This window comes from Peromyscus leucopus, chromosome 6, assembly GCF_004664715.2.
Source record: "Peromyscus leucopus breed LL Stock chromosome 6, UCI_PerLeu_2.1, whole genome shotgun sequence".
NCBI lineage: Eukaryota > Metazoa > Chordata > Mammalia > Rodentia > Cricetidae > Peromyscus > Peromyscus leucopus.
In genome coordinates this window covers 112,559,951-112,573,104 of record NC_051068.1, presented here as the reverse complement: position 1 = coordinate 112,573,104, position 13,154 = coordinate 112,559,951, and the positions used below count along the sequence as shown (strand labels likewise).

Here is a 13,154-nt window from a genome sequence, read left to right as displayed (position 1 = left end):
CTCTGGTGTGGGACAGAGAAAAACCAATATTTTTATTTAAAACAGGTTGATTATAAATGAGATCTCTTTCTAAAAAAGAAACGCTTATGTTTAAAACATTTTACATTGGTGTAAATTTTAGTTTATTAATACAAGCTTAAAGTTAATTTTGTTCTCATATATATATATATATATATATATATATTTCTATTCTTGTTTGAGGTATTATGTTTATGTAACTCATTTAAAATTGTAATGGATAATTAAAAAATAGATTAATAATTAGTCATCTATGATAATCATATTTATAGCCATGTTAGATAAGTCTTCTAGGTAAACATAGATATATTTCAGATAGATAGGTAGTCTTCAAACACTTCAAAGATCTACAGAATATGGCATTTAAAGTGTTTTAATAATTTAGACATTCTGGACAGTGAGACATGTCTGCTCCTGGTAGCACTGGATTTACTTCGGAGAGGAGGATGGGCATTGAAGACACTCCATATGGAGTTTATCTTCACCTTGGCAAAGATAGCCATTTGGCCAAGAAACTGTTCTTGCCTGGACTACTTGATCGACTGGACATGCAAGATGGCCCATGGAAAGATGACCACTAAACTTTGCTTGACAAGATGGTCCTTCAGGTTCCTGCTTCGCAGAGAAAACTGCCAGACATTCTACAGGACACTGAAAAAAATGATGGAGAGACTCTAGCCCTGTGAGCTAAAGACAGATGCCCCAACTTTACAAAGGAACATTAGGTGACTGTCCAGTCTGTCAGCTGTCTCTGTCTTACCCTGTAAGACTCCCGAAAGTTGCTTACATCCTTCTCCCGTTTCTCAGGTAATATTATATCCTTCTGAGGTCTTTGATGTGGTTGAAGACTAGATAGTTGCAATTTCCTCAGTTATGATAAAAGATAAGTTAGATATAAAACCTTAAACTCACAAATATAAGATAGATAGGACATCTTCTTTAATATTCTAACTGTAATTCTTGCTCGATAATTGTTTTGTTATATGTAATTTTACTATGTTAAAGTTAAAACCTTCCTTTTTAAAAAAAAGAAGAAAAGGGGAAGTGGTGTGGATATCACTCTTTACAAATAAAACACTGGCCAGGAAGTATAGGTGGGACAAGGAGAGAGGAAAATTGAGGGAACAGGAAGAAGGAGGGGGAGACACTGCCAGCCACCGCCAGGACAAGCAGCATGTAAAGACACTGGTAAGCCACAAGCGACATGGCAATGTATAGATTTATAGAATTGGGTTAATTTAAGATATAAGAACAGTTAGCAAGAAACCTGCCACGGCCATACAGTTTAAATGTAATATAAGCGTCTGAGTGATTATTTTATACGTGGATTGTGGGACTGCGGGCCTTGGTGGAACCTGGAGAGAAGCCCTCCAGCAACAAGTACCTTCCTGGTACTGGTAGATTTTCCTCTCTTCTTCCTGTTCTCTCTTTCTCTCCTTGTGTGTATAGTGGTATTCAAGTATGTAACATTTTGCCTAATATGTCTATATGTTTTGAATCAAAGGTGCTTCTATTGTTAGGTGGTAAAGAAATAAATGTGTCATAATTTGGTTGTTTTGAGAAAAATAATGACTAAATATTGACAACAGCATTTTCTATTAATTTCACCTTTCATAGATCTTAAATACCTATTTAGCTTATTGAAAAGTAATGTACTATGGTATCTAGGGAACTCTTGAATCCTACTCAGATGTATCAGGAACTTAGAGCTTCTTTTACCCAGCAGTGCACCAATATTCATAACAGAGTTAATTACATATAATTTGAGTAGAATTAATTATTTCATTTTATACTTGGTCTGACATTGAGTAGCCTGGCTTTGTTTTTAGGTAATATGATTGTATTGCTAAATTCATTCAAGATACATGAGTTACCCCAAAGCAAATGAATATTAGATGTCAAATTCCTCATAGGCAATTGCTACTCTGTGGCTTTCTGTCCCAGTCCATTCTTTTCTCTTAACATGGACATTGTCTCTCTTCCAAGCTTTGTACTTTTGTTGTTAAAAAAGACTTTTGTTTTCCAACCAAAGGTAATATTATTTCTTTGTAAAACTTTGGCAGCAATATTTCTCCAGAAATTTCAAGCTTAGTGGGAAACAGAGGCTGTAAGTGTGCGCTGTAAAACACTGTAATTATACAGCGAAGCAATCTCTCTGCCATTGTTTTATCACCCAGGAAATCAATAGTGGTAGAGACGACAATTCTCTGCTGGGCTAGAGTAGATCTAGGAGGACAGATGAGAAAGTTTATTGACTGAGTAGGAACTGCTAGCATAAGAAATCACAGCAGCAGGAAAAGATGGCTTTTTACCTGAGTGACTTCCATCCAAACTCCAAAGTGTTTTTGTCCCATAAGGGACTTGATTTTTTTAAAGCAAGAAAACGCATAAGTAAACAAACCAAAATCACCACCTGTGCCCCAAATTATCTTTCCTAATTATAAGCACACTGCCAGCCATTATTGTTGGTAAATATTCATTCATGAGGGAAAATTCCATTATGGTTATGAGAAATGAGCTAGATACTGAGGAACTGATAGTCATGAGGTCTTAGTGTGAATCTCTTGTGTTTGACAAATGTCATAGTTTAGAAAGTATTTTGTAGAGGAAATGTAGCATGTAGCACTATAGTCATTATAAACCATCTTGCTCAGAATTTAAATACATGTAGTAGAAGCAGGAGGTATTTTATCTATCAATGCTGAGTTATTATATTGAGAGAGGATGAAAGTATTAAAGAAAAACAACACCCCAATCTAAATATTTGTACTTACCAATTACATCAATCAGTTAGTTTCATACTAAAAAAGAATATGAAATAATAATAAAGTGGCATATTCTATGTTTTTATTTTTTGTCCTCCATTAAAACTTGTGCCTGGGGATGAAACCTGTATCTCTAAAAAGACAATTAATAAACAGCTGTCTTCTCTTTATTATTTACATTTCTAGAATGAACAGTGAGGTACATGGTAGCTACCTCTAATCATCAGAAGCTTAGGAATACGGCAATGTTTGTGGAACACAACTGAGAGGGGCTCCTGGATTTTCATTCAGTGTGAACAACATTATTATGTATTTGTACTTAAAGTGAGTTTTCTTTTTAAAGGTCCTTGTGTATATAGAATCTGAAAAGTAAACAAAGTTGCATTTGTGTGGTGAAAACAAAGTCCTTGTTCTTAAACAACAAACACAAATTCTCCTCTATGAATAAATCACTCTCATTGTATATGCAGCATGCATGAGGAATGTCAACATTTGTCCACCATTAGTTCAGATTCACCATGGTACATTGTTTAATCCATTTGCCTGAAGAATTCTATATGCTTTATTTCATTGTCAGGAAAAGAGATAATAAATAATGGACATCCCAAAGCTCTTCAACAAATGATTAGGAGTTTGCAAGTATTAAATGCAAGCTATCATTTCACTGACAAAATTCTATGCATAAGGCATGAAAACATAATATAGCTCATTGCATCTACCATATCACTTCTGAGCCAACTTCTGTGCACATTAAAAATTGTTTTTACCAATAATGTTCTCTTAGAATAAGCTAAATTATTCCCATGATGTAATTTCTAATGCAAACCTAGCACTTTCAAGAGGTTGAGAGATGTTCTTAACTAAAGATTTATTGTACATTCATAAAACTACCTGCAGAAATATTTTGTCCTTGTATATTTTATATTTCAAGGATGTTGTTTCAGTGCCAGGCATGAATTACAAATAAATAGCTCACTTTTTGGAAGACATGTTTTGATTCTATGAGGAGTTTTAGGTACCCTCATGTGCAAGGTAGTACAACTGAGTTAACAGTTCTCTGGAAAGAATGACAGCCTCTTCATGAAAATGGCTGAATTTTTTGTTGTTGTTTTGTTTGTTTGTTTTTGCTTGAGTGAAAGCAATACTATGTGTAACATTTGTTAACCTGACAATCAATATTCATTCTGGTTCCTGAGAGATTAGCTTTTCCCAATTTTGAAAGAAAGCTGGGATAGAGCTGCATCATTACATTTTAATTGCTGTTCAGTATCCTCAATTACTAATATTCCTTCAAGATATCCAAATGTCTTGGTCTCAGACCTCTCGGTGTCTGCATTTCCTCAGTTTGACTTACCCTGCATGCATAGCCCATCAGTGCAGTTCTTGGACTGCAGGACCAGGCCATCACAGTCTTTGCCCCCATTCTTGGGTGCTGGAGCCGTACACTCTCTCCTGCGCCAATGGGTGCATTCAGTCCCACAGGTTGACCACTTGCTCCATGATGTCCACCTGCCATCCACTGCCATGAGAAAAGCCAGCATGAGGTCAGAACAAGCAGATACTTAAACGGGAAAAGAAGCACAGCTCAATTTCAACATAGCAATAAGAATGGCAGAAGATAACCTAGTGAGAAGCCTGGAATTCACTTAAGCCTCTGGTGAATGAGTTATGCTCTACTTGTGGGAGTTCTGTGCATTCTGTTCCTTCTGATGGGTCAAGGAAGGCTTACTGGGACACATCAGGAGCTATGTAAGCAAGTCATCACACTTCCTATTTATTCATTAAAGGTGAGGCTTCTGGATATTGTATTGAAGATCAGAAGGCTTGCTTTTTGATCTAAAATTCCTTCCTTTATAGTGTCATGTAAACTGTGAAATCAAATATGTAAGGATGTGTAGTGGTGAAAGAACCCATCCATTCTCTTCTCCCTGTTTTCTCCCCTCCCCCTCTCTTGACTTCTATATTCTTTTTGTCATCCAGGCCACTTGATTTGGCTGAAACCTTTGCCATGCCTTCCTGTAAAGACAATATTATTTATAGCTTATTTTATGATTTCTCTCCATTATTTGATGCTCTGCACATTTCTATTCATGCTGAAATTATATTTAAGTAAATCGCTAATTTTGGCAGTGACATACAATTCAAAATTGATCCAATTCGATTCTAACTTGGGTGGATTACTTGCAAGTAAGTTCAGTGATAATGAGCTGAGATATCTCTATCTTGAGAATATACCATTTGATGTCAATTTGAAGAATAAACTGTCATACTTCAAAACATATCCTTTTAAGTATACTAAAGAAGTAGGATTAAAATGTTAAACCAACTTTAAGAAGTGTTTGATAGGGCGGGGCAAAAAAAAAAGAAGTGTTTGATTTCCCCCTGAAATACATAAATATTTATGATTACCTATAATTCTACATAAAACAATGCCAAACATCATTTATTTAACCTTTATACCTCTCAAATCAGAATACTGGAAAAACAATATAAATTTTAGTAGATTACAGTGTTTGACAAATCTGTCTTATTACTGAGAAAATGTACTACCCATAATATGTACTAGGATATAAACACACTAATGTACAGAATTAAGGAACACATTACTATTTCCATAATACAGGAGATGTCCATACTTCAACTCGCAATTACCCAGAGCAGTGACATTTGCTTCACTGTAGCTCAACAATATGTGCCTGTTACTTAAAGCACTAGCACAAATTTATGTGTGTGTTTGTGTATGTGGTATGCATGTATGTACTGTGTGTGTGTGTACAACCATATTGTTCTTTTGACTCAAATTGATCAATGGACTCTGGATTATGTAAGTCATAACCTAGGTGAAATAAGGGACAGTGTATGGTAAAATCTGAACTTCTACACTTACCTATAAGTCAAAATGTGTTCGATAAATGAGAGCCCTGAAAGGTTCAGTACAGGAACCCATTTTAATACTAGGAATCAATACTTGAAAATGTAACCCATGGATTACATTTTTCTCTGTGCTCACTTCTGAAAAATGCTTTATGAAAGGATGAGCAGTAAAGAAAATTGGGCAAAGTAAAAAGAGCTAAGTCTGTGTATTCAAACACTGAAATTGATAATAGAATCCCTAACCATTGAGTACAGTGAATTTATGGATTATTTCAAAGCAATTTTATCATAACTTCTGGACATATTATATGAGTAGACATTTTAATGCATTTGGGATTTTGTTTGGATTTGGTTAACTATTAACTCAAATTTACCTGGAGTCAAGAGCTGGTAGAAACATAAAATACTACAAGATGATGCCATGTGGGAGAGGGATGCAATCTTGGTATAAAAACCACTGCAAATAATTCATAAGACAGATGACCAAGATGTACAGAAAATAAAGAGCTGGCTATGTTGTATTTTCCAAATCCATTACCTTATGTGTCACAAAGCTTAGCCTTTCTTTCAATTCATTCCAAATGTTTTATTTGCCCCTGTCCAGAAACTGACACTACATATCAACTATTTCAGGATAAAACATTTTCTAAATTTCAGTTCCTATTAATTTTCATGATTTTCTGAAGATCAAGGGTTGTTATTTCTAATGTTATGTGGTTTTCAATGTTGTTCAAATCATTTGAATTATAGTAGTGCAATTTTGCCTCTGGCAGTTTCTCTGAAAAGCATAAGAATATATTCATGGTTGTTTGTTCTCTTATAGCACTTTGCATATTTAGGTGGTAAAGTTAAGGTCTCTATTGGAGGAAGGTTTAACTTGGTAAGGTAGATACTGAACATAGAATGGATTTAAATCATGTTTATCACACATTTAAGTCAAAATTAGGTATATAGTTTTAGTATACATTTTTAGAATGGTAGCAAATATTTGGAAGGAGACGATATGTATTTACCTGGGCACAATGTAGTGCATGCTATTTTCTGCACACTCTGCCCCTCACAGAAGGCCCCACCATTGAGTGGGGCTGGATTGGTACAGGTTCTCGTACGTTTCTGATATCCTCGTCCACAGCGGCTGTTACACACAGACCACTCTGTCCAAGTGGACCAACCACCATTAACTGAATGAGACAAACCACAAATGGTAGATTAAACACATTGGAATGTACAATACACAAGCCACACACAGCATAAAGACTAGAATCATTTCCCATGTAGCCATATAAAGAACAAGATTTCAATGCTTGAGGAGGCCATGGATATCATTTCAGAGTTTTGTTGTATAGCTGAAAAATCTAAATAGAGATATATAAAATTATTTTCCATGAGTTACTCACTTATAAAAATAAATAAGACTATTTTCTCTTTTCCTTGGCTAACATTCTTAAGAAAAAATATATCCCTTTACCTAGTTAAACTCCCAAAATTACTTTTGACACCTTATCTCGCATAAATGTTTACATCTGGATGCCGAGGCTGTGAACCTAAGCCTAGGAACTAAATAAAATCACTTTGACTATTTAAAAAAAAAAAAAAAAACAAATGTTTAAGTATTTTTCTTCAGCATTTTTCAACTTCACAGCTTTTCAAGGAATTTTATCCAGTTTCACAAACCTGCAAACCTATATGAACCAAATAACAGAATTATATCTTCCAGTATCCTTGTTTTAAATAAATTGGTCATCTGATTGAGCTGGCAATTGGTTGGTACATTTGAAATAGATACTCATCTTATGCAGAAAGGCTAATTATGGTATGTGATGGAGGGGTCAATTGTATGTGATTACAAAACAAGAATTCCACATGACTCACACTATTCATTTCTGGACATCTGCCCTCTAGAAAATATTATGATTTTTTAAAAAAGTAGTTCAATAATTTGTGCATATATATATTTGGTTTTTCGAGACAGGGTTTCTTTGTGTAGTTTTGGTGCCTGTCCTGGATCTTGCTCTGTAGACCAGGCTGGTGTTGAACTCACAGAGATCTGCCTGGTTCTGCCTCACGAATGTCACTGCCACCCAGCGCTTATATAATTTTTAATGAAGTAATTTTAAACATGAAATGTCTGCTGCTAGTTAGAACACTATGGGACAAGTTTCCTTGAGGTAAAGAAGGAAGGTTAGTTACTGAATCAATACAGATTTTACACATGCAATGCTAATTATTTGCCCCAAATTACATTTTCTAAGAAATCTGTTAATCAGGAAATAAACATGACTGCATTTCAGACATGAACAAAGGTATCTTCATAAAAGATTGTTAAACATAGTGATAAATAATTAGAAGCACTTATGATGTTAAATATAGGAAAATGTTAAGTTGTACAATTATGCCATTAAAATGATAAAAGAGGGGGTTGGGGATTTAGCTCAGTGGTAGAGTGCTTGCCTAGCAAGCATAAGGCCCTGGGTTTGGTCCTTAGCTCCAGGGGGAAATGATAAAAGAGGAGGTTATGTAATGAAACATAGATGTTTAACATTGCACATTAAATAAAAGTAACACGTAGTTATTATCTTAATGTACTACCTATACATACAAAATACCAGTGGTATCATATTGATTTCAAAAATACTGTCTGTAGATGATAGGATCAAAGACAACTTCTTTAACCTCTGTTTTTAAATTTTCTCTGATGAATATATATTTATAAGCCAAAAGTGAGAGTAATGAAAAAGCAGATATAAAACAGATTCAGAATATGAAATGATGAAATGTTTCTGTCGACTTATGAGCCCAAACTCATCATGCCATGAAAAGCATGAGCAGATGATTGACAGGTAGGGTTTCAACTAGAGCTCCCAAATGGAGTTCCCTGCTAAGAGTTCTAAAATCTCAAATGTTACAATGTTGTCATGTATGTTGTTTACTAACATGGGAAGCTGAGATTCTGAGTTACATGTACAATTTCCAGTCTATTGACATTCTAATGTCTTTTCTAAAAATCAGAAACTTTTAGACTTTTTTTTTTTTGCAGATACTGGACACATCCCTCAATTTACAGAGAAATAGAAAAGGACTGTAAAATTACAGGTTATAAAGCTAGATAGTTGCTGATCAAGGCCTAGTGATTTCAACTTTGGTCCTGTCCCTTGTCTAAAAATTCTTAAGCTATTTATGTATGATCCTTCCTCATAACAATGTTGTCATTACATTTGCATGTATTGAAATCATGCTATCTCTAGAAAAAGATTTGTATCTATATAAATACCTATAGAATGCATCTATTTATAGTGTGCCTTCATTAGTTATTTGTGATTGGCACATACTATGATTGGGCCCCATCGCTTCTTTGCATTTTAAATGTTGTTAATCAAGTGTTTCAGGCAGTTTAAACTAAGATAAAAGTACAAAACAATTTTGTGTGATTTAAGGAATACAATTGCTTACAATTCAACATAGCCATTATCTGGACTAGGAAATTAAACTCCAGAGTAATCAGAGGATTAAAAAAATTGGAATGCTTCTGTTCTGTAATTAAAATGGCACTTTCAAAGTATCTCTGTGCAGCCTCTGGAACATCCTGATGATTTCTGTTTTTGTGTCTCCTCATTTTGTCAGTGATACAACCACACAATGGTACTGTCAGAGAGGGAACAAATTAATCTCTCTGTCTCTTTCTCTCCCTGTCTCTACCCCCACCCTCTCTCTATATATAGAGTATATATATATATATATACTCTATAGGTTTCTTTTTAGTTTGATATGAGAATTAAACTGATGTAAGATGAATCAACAGGTAAAAAAACACACAAAGGGATTCAACCTATGTTTATGCATCATGGGCACATCAAAAAGAAATAAAAAGCCACACAGGCCACAAGAATTAACATGTATGTATGTATGGAAGTGGACCCAAGAGTGGTAAGTTTTGAAAAGGTTACTAAGATTTACTGAATAAGAGCTGCATGGAACTCTCCTGCTTTCAACTTTCTGTCCTCAATGACAAGAAATATTTTTCTTTTTCGTGTATGGAAAGTAATTTTCCTGGGAGCTTCTCTTGTATCTAAGGTAAAAAGGAAATTTGGGGTGATCTCTTCTGACTTGCTATTATTAAACTGCTTTCAACTTAAGAAAATGGCAAAAAAGCTGGAATGGAATATTCTTTGATACTGTACGTTATCTTAATCTTATCTCCTTTAGGACTTTGAAGTAATTGTCAGGATATGCCCAGTGACAGTACACCCTTCATAGGCTATCAGAATCCAGGCATAAGGCTGACCACAGAACTAGGGAGGGGTAGCTTCACTATTTTCTGTGCAGAAGTAAAGCTTGGATTTTTGTTCAAGAGGAAATGTCCTCTCAAAGACTTGGTGTTTATTTTTTTTTCTGTGATAATATGTCAATATAACAAAGACCTAATGTTTTAGAATTATGTAAATGTATAGTGTAATCTCTTAGTGTATGGAATAGCTGAAAGTTTAGCTGTGGAATGACTCATCTTGTGAAATAGCTAGGGAATAATGGAGTGCCAGCTGCATAGGGAGGTAATAGCATTGATGCCACACCAAAATGGGGTGTAGAATTGTTTGACACTTGAAGAGAATCAATAGATTAAGAGGAGCAAGGTGAGAGGGGGCCAGAGAATGGAAAGTCTTCCATGCTATGGGAGTGGCAGTCCCTTGATCACAGTTGTCTTTCTTATGGCCCCATAGTCCTTGGGTGGAGGCAAGAAAGCAAGTTGGGGGGTGGAGGGGACTGAGTGTGCTTGCAGAATATGTTTGTTTCATCTTTCCTGTGTTTTTGTAATTGTGGATCCGAGCCTAGATTTAAAGGAAAAACCATTGGTCTGTCTTGAGCTTTGTCCTGTCCCAAACTTAGTCAGGTCTTGTTGGTACTCATCCTCCTTGAGAAGTGAGATGTCCAAGAAGCAGCGGACTCTTGAGTAGGTTACTAAGGCTTATCAGGTGATAAGATTTACCACTGTTATGAGCCTCCTGGAAGTAAGTAAACCTTATGACCATGCACGAGCTTAGAAGGAACAGTAGCAGTGGGAATCTAAAAGAGATTATTGGTAGTTGGACATTCTAAAATGAAATAATACTATTAATAAGAAAGAATGGCTTGACACATGCTGAACTGAAACCCTGGGCTCTCACTTACCATACACGATGACAGTGGCCGTGGTGCTTTTTCTCTTGGCAACAATGTTTTTGGCAACACAGGTATAATTTGCTGTGTCTGAGAGCCGGGCCTGCTTGATGATCAGGTTGTGATCAATAGTAATATAAAAATTTCGATCTTCAATAGGATCAATTATGTCTTCATTCTTTAGCCACTCCACCTAAATATATACAAGAAAATTTGATAAATCCCCAGTCTGGACCCCTGCATGGCTGCTTGTCCTGACCTGGGTTTTGTAGTATGTATAACATCTTTTCATGCTATGAACCTCTACCAAGGAGAGGAAAGTAACTTTCCGAGGTCATATTAGGTATCACTCACCTGCCAAACATGCTGATTCTGTCTGCACTACATTATTCTCAAATGTCAATGAACCAGTTGGGAAATACAGTGCTCAAATTGTTTTCACTTTGCCCTGCAGGCAGGAATGGAGAATGAGCACTGCCAAGTACAGAACCCAATCAAAAATAACAGGCAAAGCATTTCAAACCTAACCTAAACCTTTTGCTATTTGATTTGTTTACTCTTGGCAACTTACCTGCTGCTTTACAGAAAAGAATATAAGACTATAAAAAAGCTCAAAAGGCATTTCAGACATCATGGAGCACTAATAAAGCAACATTTGGATGATTTACCTGTAGCCTCTCTGCAACATATGGATTAAATTTCCCTGAAAATGCACAGACTTTAAAATGTAGCCAAACACATATTTGGAGATGCATATAAGCCAAAATATTTGAGGGGGTAGGAAAGTTTCCCTACCAACCCCCAACACAATCCAAATAGCTTGTAAACTGCACTCAAATCTCTTTTTGAATAAATACTTTAGTATTCAAATCGTTGGCTCCTAGGTTGCTTTTGGAGAATCTGACCTGACACATGACTATTCAACACTTTCAAGCCATTGTTTTGCTATGTAAATACTATTGGTTCAACAACAGTTGCACTCTCCTTTCTGAGTAAAAAAAAGAGAAATATTCTCATACAAACTGTCCTTCTGGAGGGTAAACTGTTTTTTATCCTGGCAAGATTTGTTTCCTTGTGAACCAATTTTTCCATAAAGGAAAACAGCATTGATATTTACCACAGTTAAACTTTCCTCTTGCATTACAGAGGATGTGGACACAGGTAACCTTTAGTGGGAGGGAGTCAATATCGTTGCAATTTTCAAAATCTTAAAGAGCTTCTTCAGCACTGTAAGAAGTCTAGAAATTAATCTCTAAATCTGTCAGTGAACTCGACACAGCACAGTTCTAAGTTACTTCTGTAAAGGCAAGGGACTGCTAGTTACACTTCTCTAATCCACAGACAAGAAGCCAGCATTAAGAGGGAAAAACAAAAACCAACCATACTCCTGAGAAACAGAAGTGGATGGGGGTACAGACGAGAGCCACTATTTGTAATCATGGAAATTTGAAAGCAGTGATATTTGCACTAATGGTAGGGAGAAAGAGAATGGGAACGTTTAAAACTGGACTTTCAAATATGAATTTTGTTGCCAGATGCAGACCACACACGATGCCAGTGACTACCTGTAATATATTTACATGTGTGTATATTTAAGGTCTCAAAGCATACTGTAGATATCTACTTGACAATACTGATAGTTGACTCGATTATTTCTCAGTCTAGTTTTGACCTTGAGTATCTGTCCTATCATAAAGAAAACTTTCTTGCTCACTGAAGATGTGATTGCTGATTTTGTACTCAGAATAAGCCTTGTCTTGAGTCCATGTTGCTCTCCCTCCTCGAATGATATCCCTCAGACACGGGGATTCTCTTTTCCTTGGATGTGTCTATGAGTTTACATTTCCCCCACAATGTTCCTGTCTGTCACGGTTCTGTGCTACGCAGACTCATAAGCACCAGCTAAGTCAGTTCTGTGGTACAGTTGTCCGAGGTTCCCCTTGGGATCAGGAACCGTTCTCCTGAGATTATATTTGAGTTTTCAGTCTTCTTGTCTATCATTTCCTTTTTGCTCATGTTTTCCCTGCTCATTTTTCTTGGAGCACCTCCTTAAAGAATGATTACATTCATCCCTTAGGCCCATGGCTTGCTTCTGGGTTCTCTATGTAGACTGATCATCTGTTTAACAACAGTGATACTATCCTAATCACAGTTGACATAAAAAGAGCCCAGGGTGTATTGCTAACTTCTAGTTTATTTAAAGAGTTTATTACATGGAAGAAAGAAGTCCATTTATACAGATGACAAAAGATTTTGAGAGTCTGGCCTGAGTTTTTGGTGCATTATTTATTTTCATACATACAGCCACATGTTCTTCCAATGTCTCCATGGTGGGACATCTAGGAC

At 35.9% G+C, this 13,154-nt stretch overlaps 1 protein-coding gene across 2 annotated transcripts in view; it reads right to left on the bottom strand.

Moving 5' to 3' along the window:
* Nucleotides 1-13,154, bottom strand: part of Unc5c (unc-5 netrin receptor C) — a 369,278-nt gene that overhangs the window by 69,714 nt on the left and 286,410 nt on the right. For both annotated transcript variants that reach the window (XM_037207138.1, XM_037207139.1), the window contains exons 5-7: nt 10,821-11,001; nt 6,671-6,838; nt 4,138-4,302 (exon numbers count right to left, since the gene is read on the bottom strand). In XM_037207138.1, coding sequence (XP_037063033.1) covers nt 4,138-4,302; nt 6,671-6,838; nt 10,821-11,001 — 514 coding nt within the window. The remainder of the gene's footprint in view (nt 1-4,137; nt 4,303-6,670; nt 6,839-10,820; nt 11,002-13,154) is intronic.